The sequence below is a fragment of the Myotis nattereri genome (assembly GCF_964212035.1).
Source record: "Myotis nattereri genome assembly, chromosome: 7".
Lineage (NCBI taxonomy): Eukaryota > Metazoa > Chordata > Mammalia > Chiroptera > Vespertilionidae > Myotis > Myotis nattereri.
In genome coordinates this window covers 3,737,792-3,755,617 of record NC_138082.1, presented here as the reverse complement: position 1 = coordinate 3,755,617, position 17,826 = coordinate 3,737,792, and the positions used below count along the sequence as shown (strand labels likewise).

At 48.4% G+C, this 17,826-nt stretch overlaps 1 protein-coding gene across 2 annotated transcripts; it reads right to left on the bottom strand.

Annotated features, from left to right (window-relative positions):
• Nucleotides 1-4,263: 4,263 nt before the first annotated feature.
• On the bottom strand, nt 4,264-13,163 carry NABP1 (nucleic acid binding protein 1). 2 transcript variants are annotated; one of them, XM_081095118.1, is made up of 6 exons: nt 13,094-13,163; nt 12,216-12,354; nt 9,473-9,544; nt 7,638-7,713; nt 7,149-7,215; nt 4,264-6,200 (listed from the first exon to the last, which is right to left on the bottom strand). In XM_081095118.1, the coding sequence occupies exons 3-6, from the start codon at nt 9,532-9,534 to the stop codon at nt 6,031-6,033; spliced, it is 375 nt and encodes a 124-aa protein (XP_080951244.1). In that variant the 5' UTR covers nt 9,535-9,544; nt 12,216-12,354; nt 13,094-13,163; the 3' UTR covers nt 4,264-6,030. The 2 variants fall into 2 exon arrangements, with proteins under 2 accessions (XP_080951244.1, XP_080951243.1); XM_081095117.1 differs by having other exon boundaries at nt 12,632-13,141.
• Nucleotides 13,164-17,826: the final 4,663 nt, after the last annotated feature.

Genomic DNA, 17,826 nt, shown 5'->3' with positions numbered 1-17,826 from the left:
TGTTACAGGTGAAATCTCGGTGGTGAGCACACAGGAGCATTGCTGCACGTCTGAACGTTTTCATAAAGCTGGGGCAAGTTCCCCAGTGCCCTCAGAAACACACCACGACTGCACCCTGGGCCTGCAGCGATCCTGAGCTGCTGTGGGAAGCCCGTGCCTTCCTCGTGGCCACTGCCCTCCGTCCTGGCAGCTCCATACGGTGCCCTCGCCCTCCCCTCGGGGCAAAGGGGGATGGGAAAGAGCTCAGGGAACTCGGCTATGGATCAGACCTGTGCCCGCGACTCACCCCTCCATGCGGCAAATCGTCAGCAACCTTTCTGGGCCCAGCAAAGACTGAAAGGTTGGCTACTTCAACACACACACACCTGGTGGCAATGAACTGCTTATAAATGTTAAGACTGCCTTCTGATGATGGCGCGGAGATGGCCAGCGCCGGCCTCCTCTTCCCACTGCCCCTGGGAGGACGCTGCACCCTGACCCAGCCCTGGGGGGCAGCAGGTGTCTAGCGCCCACTGGCGCCCATGGCCTCGGAGCTGCGCCCATGCACACCCCCCCCCCCCCCCGCCCCGAGTTCTTTCCTAACGAGGCTCCTGGGCAGTGAAGAGAAGGCCAGGACTCAGAGCCGTCCCCCCGGAGGGGCGCTAGCCGTGCTGGCTGCCAGTGTCACGGTTCTCTATCTGAAGTCGCCCAGCGACTTAGGCCAGAGGTCTCCGGACCTACTAGTTAGGTTTAAACCACCTCGCCCCAAGAGGCAGGCAAATCATGCCTGCGGAGTACTTGTGGAGAACACTCACTGCAGCTGCCCCTCCTGCAGAACATGATTAGGGTCTGTAAGAGGCAGGTCCCCCCTACCAACCGCCCCCCCCCCCAACCCCCTGCAACACACACACACACACAAGTGGAAGTGAGCTATAGAAACAAGTTAGAGGCAAAAGAAAGGGCCCTTGGAGCTTTGGAGAGGAGGGTGAAGGTATCACGCCTGGGGGGGCGGGGAGGGGGCGGAAAGGCACACGCAGCTCCAGGAGCGAGCGCCCACCTACGCTTCACTTGGCCAGCATCACCCGTAATGAAGCAGGGACCAAGGCAATGGGGGAGGGGGCTGTTAAGGAAGGCAGGCAGTGCGACAAACATTTGCCGAGATAAGCAACAAGAAAACCCATTTTTTTAAAAGGTGTTAACGGAAACCTCAGGGAAACTTTTCACTTTGATCTGTGTAGGCCCAGATGAAGCCAGGTGACTCCACTGGAATCTGATCTCGACGCTGACATGTATTGAGCATGCTCTGAGCCGAATTCACTCAGAACTACCCCCCACCCCCCACCCCGGGGGGGCACTCACTGTTCCGCTGGGACCCCCTGGCTGTCCCTCAGCTCTGCCCGTGGGAGGCGTCCGCTTCCAAGTACAGCGGCCCACACTTGACCATCTAGAACTCCGGGGTGCTCTAGCCGCCCAGCGGCAAAAGCCGAGCTCCACGTGTGCCTCCAAATGAGGTTATTCCTGCGCTAAGGGAGGCACCCAGGGCAGGAGACAGGGCTCCCCCGGAACAGCTGAGAACATTCCACGCCTCTCAGGAGTCCTGGGGGGAATCTCCTGCAGGTGGTAGCTGTTCTTGGCATTCAACATAGTCAGTGTGCGGGCCAAGGGAGCTGGACTAACTCCTCTGTCCGGAAACATACATTGGATGGAGTAAAACAACTTGAATGTATGGTTGGAAGTGGGTCAAGAACTGGTTTTTAAAGACATGGCAACCCGCCCTAGCTGGTTTGGCTCAGTGGATAGAGCATTGTTCTGTAGTCAGGGCACATGCCTGTGTTGCAGGCTCAATCCCCGGTAGGGGGCGTACACGAGGCAGCTGATCAATGATTCTCTCATCGTTGATGTCTCTCCCTCCCTCCCTCTCTGAAATCAATAAAAATCTATTTTAAAAAATAAAGACCTGTCGATGGCCCTTCAGCAGAGGTGGCCAAGTGTGACGGCGAGGACTGCAGTGTCCGTGGAGCCTGACACCTGGGCTCTATCCTCGTCAACAGCTGCCACCAGGCCCGGCACCTGGGCAGCCACAGTAAAACGGTGGGCCTCTCAAGGCCTTTCAAGACGAAAACGAAACAAAACGTCTGATAGTCAAACTTAGTAAAATGTGCATTTCCTTTCCGTCACACCGGTTACGCCAGACTGTGCACAGCTGTGTTCTTAGTGAGAAACCATGTGAAATAAATGGGACAGATGGTCTGGCCTGGATTTTCTCTGTTCTGGTCCTTCAGTGCTCTGGGCTTTGAAAACCCATCATCAGGTCCTTTTAGCTCAGGAACCTGAAATAATTTGGGTCCAATATTTGAATATAAACTCTGGTGCATCCCTAGTAAAGCAAAGGTCAAGGAATTTGGAGAAAAGTTGGTTATACTTTCGAAGTTATTTTCCCAGCTTCCCCCTCAGGGCCTACCTAACATGATAGTGCTATTATGTCAGACTTTCTCAGAAGCAAACCCTAACATTATAAACCGTGTGAAATGTGGGGCTGTTCACCCCAATATGTAGGAGACAATACAGATAGATCATGGCCAAGCTCACCTGCCTTTACCCGCCATCGGGCCCACGTAGGGGCAACTGTGACCCCCTTTTCTACTAAAAATGTGCAGACTCTCATCCGATAGGGCAGTGGTCGGCAAACTGCAGCTCGCGAGCCACATGCGGCTCTTTGGCCCCTTGTGTGGCTCTTCCACAAAATACCGACTTCTGCACATGGGCCACGGTTTCAATCGCACTGTACATGCGCGCCCACATGTGGTATTTTGTGGAAGAGCCACACTCAAAGGGCCAAAGAGCCGCATGTGGCTCGCAAGCCAGTTTGCCAACCACTGCGATAGGGGATACAATAGAGAGGAGGAAAAATAGGTTTAAAAAATAGTCTATCGTAGGGCAAGTAATCCCAGGAATGAGCCCGGAGGTGAGAAGAGATTAAAAGCACAGGTAAGCGTTCTGTGTTGACCCGGTCTCCACATGGTGTTCAGGGTTGTCGTCTCTGGAACCTTCCGAATACTTCCAAGAACCTAAGGAATCATGGCCACCTAACTGCGTGGAGCAGGCATTACCTTACTGATGCCAGAAAAGCGTGCTTCCGTGATTGCAATGTCAGATCTCTATCAATGTCAACAACTGCCACTGTCTTCGATTGATGTAAGACGCTCAACTCGTACCTTTTATGGACACGACTTAGGGCCAGTTAACTACCTTCCTATACTTTAACACTCTATCAAAAATTGTAACTTTTTTTTTATACTAACATCTGTTTCCAGCCATCATTCCATTGGCATTACTCAACCAAGCAAATTAAGCATTCTTAATGTTACATGATGGCCCTAGCCAGTTTGGCCCAGTGGATAGAGCATCAGCCTACAGACTGAAGGGTCCCAGGTTCAATTCGTCAAATGCACATGCCTGGGTTGTGGGCTCCATCCCCAGTAGGGGACGTGCAGGAGGCAGCCAATCAATGAATCTCTCTCATCCTTAATGTTTCTCTCTCTTCTTCTCCCTTCCTCTCTGAATTCAATAAAAAAATATTTTTAAAAAATGTTACATGATAAAAATACAAGCGACAAATACTACAAATATTCAGGGTGCCCTCCAGTTGAACTGTCCTCACATTCAAAACGGAATTCCTGAAGCTACAGGGACAGAGCCTGAGTGGGTACCCCGAGGGGCACTTGGTGAAGTGCATGCACCCCAGTGCAGGTCCCCTGGCTGGGGGGTTCCATCTTTCTCCTCCTGCACCCCAGCAACTCCTGAGACCTGGCCAGCCCAGCGGCCACCAGGGCGCGGCGACTGCACCCCCTTCACAACGGCTTTGTGGCAATGAAATGGGACCATCCCAGGAGCGTGTGTTTCTGTACTAAGTGGTGCTTGTTCTCAGGTGTTTAAACTTGTTTGAAAGTGAGTCGAACGCCGAGCGCCAGGAAGGGGGAAGGCGGGGAACCTTCTTCCTCTTCATGCTGAGCGCGTCCCAGCAGGCGGCAAGGCGAGCGATCCTTACGGACTGACACTCACTGTGCCCGCGTTTTAGAGGCTTCCCTTGAGAGAAAAGAAACTTGTTAATAGAGGATACAAAACACAGAACAAGGTTAGATTATTACGACAAGTGTGGATTACAAAAGCACCAGCTGAGGTCTTTCTTACTTTTCAAAACCACCTGTAACACGATATTCCCCCACAAGCAAGTTATTGCTCCTCCCACTACCTGACTTAAAAGAAAAACCTGTACACTAATTTGTACATAATCTCTGTAATTTTGTGAACATCTTAAGAAAATATTAGTCATAAAGCCAAATTAACTAGAATCATCACACATAAAGGAAAAACTTCTTTGTATAGTACAGGGTGGGGCAAAGGTAGGTTTACAGCTGTTCATATGGAAAATAACACAGTAACAACACAAGAATAAACGGTTTCGCCCACTCACAACTGTACCCCTGCTTTGCCCCACCTTGTGCATACTGTGCATACATAAACCCGTTACCCATGTGCTACACACCATACCGGTAAACGTCTTGAGATGGTTCATGATTTCGTCTACCCCGAACTCTCCTCACAGTTGCCTAATACATGCTCCAATGTTTCTGAAATATTTGTTACATACACTCAATTAGAGCAAATACATAATCTGGCACAGATTTTATAGTCACACACTATGGAATTTTTTAAAAACAAAGTCGCCTTAAATTCCTTGTGATGTGAGGTAGGGACAGAGACACAGCAGCCAAGCAGAGCCAGGCAGCCTCAGGGTGAAGCCCCCATTACCACGGCCGGCACACGCACGGGCTCTCGCTGCGGGTCACTGGAAGAGCAGAGGAAGTAGGTCTGTTACCATGAATGCACACTTTTATTCAAGACATAATCAAGGGTAGGATTCTCACAAAGGAAGGTTGACCAGTTATCCACCCTGCAATAGAGAGGGGACCTGGGGAGCGATTACAACACAGAAGCAAACTCTTAACATTTCTGAATAAAGCTGTCTTCTCTTCTGAGAGAGCCATGTTTTAGCTTTTGCTGATAAGGCTTTGTAATCTGTGTTCAGGAACTTTGACAATACGTCACACACACTACACACACCACACCCTTCAAATAAAGGCAGCACCTAGGCTGGCTGTTTCTGCAGAACCTAGGGCCCTGTAACATAGATTGCTGTTTTCTCCATGGGTTCAACTTGAATTGCCTTCCCTGTGTTTACTTCCCATAATTTTTATCATCAGATCCATGTTTATTAGGTTTATACCGCCTTCAAATTATACTTTAATATTTGACGTGATAGTTTCAAAAAAATAAATAATCAAGGCCTCAGCTTCAAATTTTCCTTCCGTGCAATGCACAAGGATGATAACAAAGAGTGACTGAAATAAAGTGAACGCAGCTTTCTTCTAAAAATCATTTGTTATACTACAGATTGGGTTCTGGTCTATAATTCTGACAAATAATATGGTTTTTTGGTAATAAAACAGGAGTTCAGGATGATTCAGTCCTTGGAAAACCCTAACAGCAGTCACTCGGTGAAGAAGCCAGTCATTCCAGAAGTCACAGACACTCACAAATCACTGTTAGCATTGATTAAGTTTTTGGTGGCTTTTTTTTTTTTGGTGGTTATCACTTTAGTTGGCAGTATCTGACTTTAAGACAGAGAACAGCTCCCACTAAGCCTTATTTTAAATATTACAAACTGTCCGCAGAAGACAGACTCACAGAGGCTGTAATGCTGATGTCTTAGGTAGCTCCCCCGTGGACGGGAACAGGCTGTTGAGGCTACCCAAAGACATTTTGGCTCTAGAAATCAACACCCCTACTTTTCAACGTGTTCCCATTCTTCCATAGGAGACTCGAGCAGCTTAACCGTCTTGCTATAAAAGCAAGCCATTCTTGTTAACAAACCAACAACATAAAAGGAAACCGACAAAGAAGCTTTCACAGTTAACCACAAATAAAAGTGCAGTGAGTGTTCAAGTAGGGCACGCAGTTCACAAACTACATGTGGGTGTTTGGCACCGGTCATCTTTTCAAGGCTCTCCGAGGGTCCCTGCCATTACTTATCGTGGCCGTGCCCGTCTGACCGCCAGCTGCTCCAGCTGGCTGCGGAGTCCCAGGCCCCCGGCCACTGCTTCTACCGGCAAAGGAAAACTGGCATCCCCGTGGTTCTGGGCCGGGCTGAATCCCGTTTCCTAAAAAAGAATATAAAAATCCATCACATTTTCAGATACTGGTCTATAGGGGTGCACCTATTTGCAGTCGCACACATGGTCTTATTAATGCTTACAAGTCCTATTGGGGAAAACAAATGCCTTTCAACTCCTGGGGGAAATCCCATTAAGTTCTGGGTTTGTTCGAACATGTGACTATTGGAAACAACCCTGACCTGATGCTGTGTTAACAGGAAGAGGAAAAAAAGAGCAACTTGGGCAACAGAATGAGAAGCGGGTCGAGTAGGACTGCCTACAGTAGCACAAGGGAAGACCGAGAGAGGGCAGTGGCTGTGAGTCCTGGCACTGGGCTCACATACGGCAAATAACGACTCGAGAGAACGTGATTCTAACTTTTTAAAGACGTTTCCCACAGGGCGGGGACCAGCTAGCAGCTCAAATGAGTAACAGCCACTCGAAATGAACCCTGGTCACAAAAGACTTCTCCTCCGTTATTTAAGGACCAAACTTCCAAAAAACCTTCCACATGGTTTAAGGGTATTTGAAGGATAAAGGCTAATCTTTTAAAGGGGCAGCGATCGGCATGTGAAAAAGGAAGGTGAGCTATTAGTCTGAAGATAAAAGGCTTTCGGTGCATAAAAATAACCAGGAATTCTGCCCGTCAGTCACCAGGCTACCGAAATGACACATCTCCGAAACGTGCACTTCTATATTATTAGCCAACGTTCACCACTATTCCCAGGAACTGGCCCAGATGTTTCCATACAGAATGAGCTCAATAAATTAGTTTAAAGGGTGTCTGCTTTCTAGAAAATCAGCTATTCGGGAATTCCCTGGTTACCAGTAGTTCCCTTTTAGAACTAATTTATGCCTAATGACAAATTTTTCCTCTCTAGCTTTCATAAAATATATATTCTAGAATTCTCACACCTGATGGCAATTATGAAAAAAAAAAAAAAAAAATCTTACCCCCTGATCCAAATGTACCTGTACCCATATTACCATTCATGGAATTATTCTTCTGCTCGCTATGTGCCTGAAAGAAAATTTCAATTTAACCAAATGAAGACTAAAAATCAAAAACACACCTGTACATTATTATAACATGTTGTGTCCATTCCCTTTTTTAGTTTTTAAGGTTTTCTTAAACAAATTTTTAATATATTTATCCAAGTCCATTCAATGTCAAAATATTCATGAGTGTTTCCCAAACCTTTCATTTTATTTTACTTCCTGATAGTCCTCCCCACTCCCCAAAGTGCTAAATGGCAGACACTTAAATATTGGACACTACAGACACATTCAAACTCACAAAGCAAACACAACAGAAATGACTTTAAAAAGGACTTTAAATGACTCCTTAGATTGTCTTCATTAGACCCTGGGTATGACAATCCTGCCATGGAATGATGGCAGCCAGCCAGAATGAGCCTTGTCATAAAAGCAGACTTTAATTACCCCTTTGTTCGGTTGTCCTCGATAATCTGGATTGGGTTCACTGAAATTTGGCACTTCTGAATAAACCATACAAAACCTGGAAGAAAATACAGGAGAAGTTACACGACTTCTGAAATAATCCACCTTTCTTTATCTAATATGTGTGACAGGAATGAAGAATTTAGTTGTCAAACGAACTAACTAAAAAGCAACATGTTAACTAACTCTATTCTAACAGTAACGTCCTAAGTGCTTATGTTCCATCAAAGCATCAACTATGTGATTGCCTACACTGTGTGGAACATTCTATGCTGCATTTTAAGTCGTCTTCTGGACGACAAAAACCAACCATGACAAAGAGCAAGGACACAGACACACATCTGTCCTGTCCTCCCACAGGCCGAGGCCACGGAACCAGGGGACTCGGGGTTCCAGAGTGGGTCCTCCAGGACTGGGGATGGGTTAGCCCTGACCCATCCACACATTGTCATCCAGGCCCCTGTGGACCACGCACTGTGAATCTGCAAAGATAACCATTCAAGGTTCGGAGTGGGTTCTGAGGCATCAGTACAGACAACAGGCTCCCACAATGACAGTTCATCCCAGTGCCTCCTATAAGGTGGCTGTGGGCTATATTAACATTATACACAAGCCCCTCACCCCACAAATAAAAACTGAGAACTGGTTTCTGTAAATGCTAGGCGGACCCTAGGAACGGAGTGTCCTCCAGCGTTTCTTCCAACTGACCTCCATTATGACAGACTCTTCTCTCTACAGAAAGGTCAGGACAGGACCCTAATCTTGCAGTCAGTCATGCTGATGTGAAACCCTTTCGTTGCTCCAATAATACTCTAAATGCAAACATAAACCGTAAATGAATCCTAATTTTCCTCCAAAGAGTGTTGCCAGTTTCTGATCTTTAAAAGCTGTCAAGAGCCTGGCTGGTATGGCACAGTGGTTGAGCGTCGATCCCTGAACCAGGAGTCGACGCATGCCTGGGTTGGGGGCTTGATCCCCAACAGGCGGCGTGCAGGAGGCAGCCAGTCAATGATTCTCTCTCATCTTTGATGTTTCTCTCTCCCCCTCTCCCTTTGTCTCTGAAATCAGTAAAAATATATTAAAAAAGAAAAAAGCTGGCAAGATTATTTTTCCACGCAAAGCATCTTAACCCTGCAGTAAGGAAGAGAATTTTCCTTTCTTTATTTCTATCTGTTTGCTGGGTGCCACTGTTGCTTCTCTTCAAATATCCTCTACTTTAATGGGCATGAAGCAGATGTCCAAGCATTAACCTAGCGGAATGGACTTGTGATTGGATGTAGTGCCTGCACCCAAGCTTACGAGTACCCCCCACATGTCTGACGAGCCTGGGGGCTGCATTACCTTTACACCCCTAGAGAGGATGGCTCCTCCAAGTCAGGGTGGAGATTACCAAGCAGCAAGTAGTGCCTGGAAGCCTGCAGTGCCTGTGCAGTAGGTACCTAGCCTGCGGATAAACACAGCACTTCAGTGGGCGTTGCTGCAGGTCCTGGTAGCAGGAGGACACATTCACCCACACACAGAGAAAAAGGACATTTCAACTCAGGGCCACAACTTACACCTAGTTTCTTATCTGGCAATTCACTAGACGACAGAAGCTACTTCCAATGGCACTAATGACACTGGAGAAAGCTCATTCCCCAAACCGTATATGGACAGCTGTCCCACTGATCCGTCCACGGCAAGATTCCCGCAGGCAGGCTGCTGGAGGCACGCGGGAGGCCAGTCGTGAACAAGCCAAGGAAAAGGCTGCCGTTTATACCTACCAGTCATGTCAGTAGAAATCTGTAATTTTTTTCAATTACACAAAAGGTACTTACTCCCCGATTTTCTGGAGTTCCCCGCCCCTTCCAGTATAAAGCGTCAGGCACCCCTTCCACATGGATGCATACCTGGAGAGAAAAGCAACATCAGTTCTGTAGAAATACGTCATCGAGGAAGTCTTTATACTATACTTTCTGTATTGGGTGTGGGTATGTCTACCGTAGCAAATCCAATACAATTCATGAGCCTAACTTTAACTTGTTACTTACTAAGGAAAAATACAAAGAAAATTCTACTGCCAGATTCTCACATAATCATCTAAACTATAACTCTGGGAAACAGGTCTTTTTGCAAAGCAAGCACGGTTACACTCCCAAGATCACATCTTGGGTCAGTTAACAAAAGAACTTATAATTGCAGAGATCCAAGCAGAAATTATTTTTAATCACAGGACAAATAGGAAATCAACACACTAGTGTTTTCTCTTATACTCATTTACGTGGTCTGCTCAGAAACTGATCTAATTGCTTTTCCTTTACCTCCACAAACCACACAGGGTTCCCAAGCTACAAAAAAAAAGTTGGTAAAATTTAATCCAGGGGCTAAAAAAACTAAGATCACAAATCTTTCACACATCTACCTTTTCAAATTTGCAATGTTTAGTACCAACTTGGGTAAACAATTACTCTTAACAATTTTGAATGCAGGCAAAATCATTAGATAAAATAACCCTACACATATATCTGAGAAAAAAACTGTAAGTTAATCAATATTATAAAAACCAGCCTAAGGTCTGGTTTCCAGAGGTTCTTTGTACAACTTCTCCAGTAACTTCATGACTTTGAATGAGTAGTTGTGATTAAACATTGTTTATGTATAGTGATAGTTCATCTTTTTTTTTCTTTTTAATTTTTTTAATATATTTTATTGATTTTTTTACAGAGAGAAAGGGAGAGAGATAGAGAGTTAGAAACATCGATGAGAGAGAAACATCGATCAGCTGCCTCCTGCACACACCCCACCGGGGATGCGCCTGCAACCCAAGTACATGCCCTTGACCTGAATCGAACCTGGGACCTTTCAGTCCGCAGGCCGACGCTCTATCCACTGAGCCAAACTGGTTTCGGCGTGATAGTTCATCTTTTAACATAGGTGATAAAAACTTGCTAGTTCCACATATATTTATCTTCATTTATAGGAACGGGTCACTTATTAAGGATACCATTCACCCATGTGATGTTAGAGAAGAAGTGACTTAGAAGGCAGTGCACTATTTCACCTTAACTAAGTAAAAAATGAATGCGTATTTTGAGAAAAATCTGAAGTTACTGCAATGAACACATTTCACTTGTTTCAGGAATGAGAGGGACATTTGCAGGGTTTTCTGATAAACATATCAATATTCAAATTACCTCTATTTAAGTGGATACCTTTCTTCAAAGGCCACTTTTCTTAGATTCAACCAGAATGTAAGGGCCTCACCATGGGCCCGACACTGCCGGCTGCATTATGTTAGGAAGGAAGGTACAATGATCCCCATTTTATAGAGCACATTGAGGACGTACACTAACTTCAAGGTCACACTGAAGTTAGGAAACAGTAGTAACAGTGTCTTTAGTTTTGAATTTCCCTTTAACTTGTACCCCTTGGTAACCATATTCCTTAAAAGTCCTATAGGTACTAGACAGCGACTGAATCTAGTTTTTCCAGTTTTTTGGGTGGACACATCTATGAACTTTCTCTGACTACAAAAGAAGTATGAAATACTCGGAAGGAGGTGCTGTTTACAGTGCATAAGATGCTGTAAATCACTAGATAAGATGCGCTGGCAGCCAAAACAACTTTAATTATGGGAACCCTGACCACACCCTCCCAGGCAGGCATGCTCATGTGGATGTTTAACAGACAATGTCACCATGAGTCAGGGTGAGAATCAAATGTCTAAATCCTGACTCCCACTTCCTCCTCTGGTGAGACTGCCTCACTTCCTGCGGCTGAGGCCTGGGAGAGATTACCCAAGGCCTCCCCCCTTCAGTTACCATCCAACTCTGCTCTGGGGTCCTCCTTCCAGCACCAACTCCCACCCACTTTTCCTACAGTTATGGCCAACACGTTACAACTCTATTGACCAGACTTCCAAAGTCTTTTTTTTTTTTTTTTAAAAGACCCTCTTCTGGCCTTTTATCTTCCTGTAAAGACTTGGCAAAATGTTAAAGGCAGTCTAACTCTCAAACAAAAAGATCGCGCTAAAGTATTTTTAAAAGCCAATCTTCTGACTTTCCTGGACGAAGACCCAGAGGTCTCTCGGCCAAGCATTCCCTGCGCATCATTCTGGGTTGGGTACCGCACAGCGCAGGCCACGAGCACTCGTGTCCCAGAAGGTGCCTTCCAGATATGGTCCACGTTCCCTGTCCATAAACGAGGCACAAAAATGCTGGCAGGATTTCCTAAGTCATTAAAAAGGGAGGAAGAAAGACCGACAACTAGATTAAATAAATAATGTATGAGAAAGGTAAACTATGGGCCTGTGAATCTTCTCCATCTGTTTTCCACTCCGTGGGCCCAGAGCAGTTCTGAAGAATCGATCCAACCTGCGCCCGGAGGTCGGAGGGCAGGGGCGGGAGCCCGGAGTCCTGGCCGGACCTGACCCGACGGAGGGCCGGGCCGCCCCCTCCTCCCGCCGCCCGCCCTCCAGGAAGAGCATCCAAGGGCCCGCAGCACAGACAGGAGCTCTGGGACATGAGGGTCCACAGGCTGCACCCCGGGAAGCCCGGCCCCGCCCCCCTCCCGCACACCTACCCCCGCGTCAACCGAATGATGTCCCCCGGCTGGATGAGCCCTCCGATCTCGTCCCACACGGAGATGGTGATGCTGCCCGTCTTGTCGGCCACCTTGCAGGACCTCACTTCGTGGCCGTCTTTGGTCTTGGTCACGCGTCCTAAGGGATTGAAAAGCCAAAGGGGGCGGCGATCAGACCACGAGGCTCTCCAAGGACTCCCCGCGCCCCTCGGCGAGCGCCCCGCGCCTGAAGGTGGGGCGAGGCTTGGCCTCCAGATCCCAGCCCCGGGGGGGAGGGGAGGCGGTACCACGTGGGTGGGGGAGGGGGAGGGAGGAGAGGGGGGAGGGGAGCCCTCCGCCCGCGGCGGCCGCGGCGCCAGTCCCTCCGGCCCCGCGCGCGCCGCACAGGGGCTGCGGGCGGCTGCGGCCTCACTTACCGATCTCCAGGACAATAAAGACGACATTTAAGTTTTTCAATCCGGGCTTAATATCTCTTATAAAAAGAGGCGGGTCGCTGACCCCGTTCATATTGAGGCGGGTGCGGGGCGGCTGCGGCGGCGCGGGTCAGGGGAGCGGGACCAGCTTCCCACCCCCGGGGCCGGGGCAGGGCCAGGGGCGACCTGGGGCGGGGGCGGCACGAGGGGCAGAAAGCGACTAGTCGGGGACCCAGGAGACCAGCCCGGATGGCAGTGAGCCCTAAAAAAAAAAAAAAAAAACCGCAAAAAAAAACCCCAAAACGAACCACTCCGCACACCAGCCCGCTCCCGAAGGGGCGGCAGGCAGGCGAGTGCGGGCTCCCTCCTCGGGGAGAAAAGGCAGAAAAAAGAGCGCGGGGACGCCTCTGCCCCGAGTCCCGCTCACATACACGGGCGCCGGGAGGACCGGCTGTCACCGCGCACCGGGAGCGGAGACCGCGCTGCTGCTGCCCCGCGTCCCACACAGCGACTGCTCAGTGCGCCCGCGCGCCGCCGAGAGACCCCCGCGCGCCCCGCCCCTTGTGACGTCAAGACCCATTGACACGCCCAGCGCCCCGCCCGCCCGGCACGGGGGCCCCGCCCCCTCCGCCTGCCAATTGGCTCTCAGCGCCGCTTCCGCCGCTTCCGCCGCCGGCGCCGCGTCCGTTTGGCATTGCCTCGTCTTCCTTCTGCCTGCGCCCTGCGCTCCCTGTCAATCAATCTCCAGGGCCTTCCTCCCTGTCAATCAATCTCCAGGGCCTTCCTCCCTGTCAATCAATCTTCAGGGCTCCTCCTGTCAATCAATCTCCAGGGCCCCCTCCCTGTCAATCTTCAGGCTCTTTGGCTTTCTTACCCTCTGAGCTCAATCCTCCACTTCGGCCTCAGTCCGGCGGCTGCCGTACGCTGTCCTTTAAGAGCAGCTTCTAGCCAGGATGGCTGGTCGGGTGAAGGAGAAATCGGGGAAGGGGTGGCCCTTAGCTGCCAGCCTGGAACCAGGACTGTCTCATCCTAACCGCCTTTAAATGGAGGCCCCAAGGCCAGGGGGGCTCGCCCCGCAGCTGGTGAGCCAGCAGGCCCTCAGCACAGGTCTCCTGGCCTGGACTTGCACTTTCCACTCTATCAGGCGGGTAGAGAAGGTGTTCAGTTCCTTTGCAAACTTCCTATTTTTCCATTGCCCTTCCTCTCTCTGATTGCACCCATTTGCTTTTCTTCTCTATGCTTTTTTTTTTTCCCAAATAGGCTATTTTGGAGAGCAGCTCTAGGGTCATGGCAAAATTTAGAGGCAGGGACAGAGATCTCCCACATGCTCTCTACCCCACCCGCACACAGCCTCCCTCATGACCAGCGTCCCCCACCAGCCTGGCACATGCGTCCAGTGGAGGAGCCTACATTAACACATTGCTATCACCCAAGGCCATGGGTTACCTTCGGGCTCACGCTTCGGGTTGTGGCGTTTATGAGCTGGTGCAAATGTGTGATGAATGACAGGCCCACCATTCGAGTCTACAGAGTCGTTTCACTGCCCTAAGGAGGGGTGTGCCTCCTCGTCCTCCCTTCCTCTCCCTGGCCTCTGGCAACCCTGATCTTTTCATTATCTTCATAGTGTTGACTTTTTCAGGATGACTTCCTTCACTTAGTAATGGTCCTATGCATGTAAGTTTCCTGCATGCCTTCCCATGACCTGTCAGCTCAGGAATTTGTTGTCATGCTGGAAAGTGGTGTAAAATAATAGTAGAAGCGTGATTTCAACATCAAATAAGTCACGAAGCATGTCCGTTAATGAGCCATACCCAACCTCAGGCTCCCACAGACCCCCCGTCCGAATCAGAAGCCCTAATTCTACCATGACCACCTGACAGGACTTGATGCTGTAGTTGGGTTTTCCTCAAAGTTATATTCTTCATCCACTGGCAAAGCTTTTTTTTTTTTTAAGAAAGGTTTGACAAGATCTTTAAAAAATGAACAGTGGGCAGAGAACCAATTAAGAATACTGAGCATCTACCTATAAACCAGGAGGTCAGGGTTCAATTCCCAGTCAGGGCACATGCCCGGGTTGTGGGCTTGATCCCCAGTGTGTGGCATGCAGGAGACAGCCAATTAATGAATCTCTCTCATCACTGATGTTTCTCTCTCTCCCTCCCTCCCCCTTCCTCTCTGAAATCAGTAAAAACATATTTTGAAAAAAAAATGTTGAGCAGAGTTGTGGCCAAGTTTGGACAAAGAAAGCCAGCCATTCCTTGCACCCTCAGCCATTTGTTCCCAGAGAGGGGACTGGGTGGGGTTGCTCAGACCAGTTTTATTGACATTTACGAAGAAGAGATAAACATCAGACACCAAGCCCCACAAAAGCAGAAGCTGGTGCTCAGAGGAGCAGCCCAGCCCCCCTCCCCCGACAGGATAGGACTTGGGCCAAATACCTACTTCCTTCCCTACTAACTAGCAGTTCTCAGAAAGGAAATGGAAACCAAGTGCTTTCTCATTTACCAAAACTGAAGGCCTCCTTGAGAAACAAGGTGGTGTGGGCAGTGTAGGAGCTCCTCGGCCCGGGCCAGGTCACTCCGCAAGGGCGGTGGCTAATAAAAAGAGAACGGGTGTCCAGAAGAACAGCTTGCCACTCAGATACACTTCCCTAAAATCACCGTTCAGGGAAATAGAGAAATCCATCCCTCGTCTCAGCCGGTTAGGTCAGAATGCTGACATTGCTGATCCCTGACTACATTCACAAGACGGCCTGCTTCCTTCTAAGTCTTGCTCTGCAGGCCTCCTCATATTCACAGCCCAAACACAAGCTTATTCTGAGATGATGAGCGGCTTATGCTTAGAACCGCAACATCGCTCCTTCATGTAAAGAACAGAATGCTGAGTGAGACCCGCTCCAATACAGGAGGGCACCCACTAGGCTCCTGGCCCACAAGGTTCCAGTTAGGAGTTCTCACAGATGAAGGTTTGCCTGTACCTGTGTCCTGCTTAGCATACACTCCCCAAGCTCACTCCCAGGTTCTGATTTCTGGGATCACAAAGTTCATTTTCACTTTCTTTGCACTACCCACCCATTTAAAACTATTACATCAATAAAACAAGTGCTGTTTGCTGCCAGACATCTTGAATGGTGATATGGTGAAACTAAGAATAAAAAAATTAACACGAACTACAGTGTTCTCACGTTATAGAGCTATGTAGTCCACTTTTAGCACAACTGGCAAGGTAAAAAAAAAAAAAAAAAAGTCTTTTGTTGTGCCGTACCACACAGCCAAGGGCTGGGTAAGCTTGGGGGTGGGCGGGGGATGGGGGGGGTGGCGAAGGATTAAAGAAAAGACAGACAAAGAGAATATAGCTGGGGCTTGGTGGATCTCCTGTGCCTGGATGAGGCCACAGAGAAGGATCCAGCCAGCAAGCGGAAGCTTTATTTTATAATCAGAGAAAAACAAGGTAGTGGTCAACATAGTTATAATGTCCTTGTGAGTTTCACTTGTTTTGGCAGCACTTGCTGCACCTCCCACAGAGCTGCTCCCTACATTTTGTAATATTCTTTAAAAATATTTAACCGAAAGATTCATAAATAATGTTTAGTAATATTTACAACAAAAGCTGCACAAAACATCCCTATAATGATAAATACTATCTGATATCCAGTGTCTAGGTTAGAAGAGATTTTTTTATACTATTTCCTTGTTTTCCACATACCTGCGCATACCCTGGAATAGCATCTTCTTTATATTCACTTGGGAAATCCTTCATTGAGATACATTTCTAAAAGTGAAATTACTGAGTATGAGCTTAAGACTTCGTATATATATTATAAAATTACATTTCGGGAATTTTTAAGAGCTTTACACTCCGTTTGTCCTTTGTATATTTATTAAATTAATTTATTCAACCAACATTTATTGAACAACTACTATGTGCCAGCACTGGGACTGCATCAGTACAAAAGAAGACAAGCAAAAAGCCCTGACTTCATAGAGCTTACACTCTAATGTGAGCAGACAGACAACAGACAAATAAGTAAAACTATATAGTATAGTGGAGGGTGATGCGTACTAAGCTGAAAAATGAAGGAAAGGAAGGGCTAGGGATTCATCAGGAATGGCTGCAGAGCGGGGGCCGGAAGGTGGTGGAGTGCAGATACAAAGGAAGGGAGGGAGCCACTGACAAGGCCCACGCTCCTGGCCCTGCCTGGGAACAGTGGGAAGGCTGCTGTGACTAACGCAGTGAGCAAGGCGTGCAGGAGGTGAGGACCAGAGGGGGACATACCATAGAGGAGGACTTTGGCTTCTACGCCGAGACGGAACCTGTTGGAATGTTTTCAGCAAAGTCCTGAGTTGCTGATCTGATTCACCAGGTTCCCTCTGACTGCTGGGTGGAGAATAAAGGGTCAAGGATGGAGGCAGGAAAATCCACCCGTTAGGTGGTTCTTTGATTAGGCCTGCACCAGGGTGGTAGCACTGAGGGTGGTGGAATGGGATCGGCATGTGGATCGATGCTGAAGGCAGAGCCAATAGATTCTCCATCTGGTTGGAAGTGGAGTAAGAGAAAATGAGATGAGTCAAATACGACTTCTCGATTGTTGGTCTGAGTAACTGGACGATGGCGCCGTTAGTCACTGAAATGGGGAAAACCAGAAGTGGGACCGTTTTGGGGGGCCGTCAAAGGTTCTTCGAGAGGTGATTTTAGGAGGTGACTTAGGCATGAGAAAGGAGGGACACAGTGAGGAAAGGCAGGCTGGATGCGCCAGCGGAGTCACATGTTTCTGGAAGAGGTGGTGTTCGTTGTGCCCAATGCTGCTGACAGGCCAAGTGAGATAAAACTGAGGGTTGATGCTTGGATTTAGCACAAATGAAGGTCATCGGTGACCTCAACAAGCAGGAGCAATTGTAATGGAATCGGTGGAGGTAAAAGCCTGAAGGGATTGAGTTCAAGAAAGAACGGAAGTGGAGGAATTGGAAATGCCGAAGCAAGTAGAGATAGCTCCTTTTAAGGTGATTACTGCACAGGGAGCAGGGGAACAGGGCAATAACTCGAGGGGAAAGTGGGACAAGAGATGATCTAGGTAAGATGCGGAAAATAGGATCCTGGCTGTAGGCTGAAGTTAGGGACAGAGAGGAATGGCGATTTCTGGAGACACATCCTTGTCCTTGAATAGACGAGAAGGGGTGAGAGCAAGTGCCCTGGGGAAG

Excerpts from the sequence above, each read along its gene's own strand:
- NABP1 (XM_081095117.1), bottom strand. The coding sequence starts at position 12,722 with ATGAACGGGGTCAGCGACCCGCCTCTTTTTATAAGAGATATTAAGCCC. Across the intron at positions 7,714-9,472 it reads GAACTCCAGAAAATCGGGGA|GTTTTGTATGGTTTATTCAG; the intron begins GTAAGTACCTTT and ends ATTTTCTTCCAG. Across the intron at positions 6,201-7,148 it reads AGGTACATTTGGATCAGGGG|GAAACGGGATTCAGCCCGGC; the intron begins GTAAGATTTTTT and ends ATTCTTTTTTAG.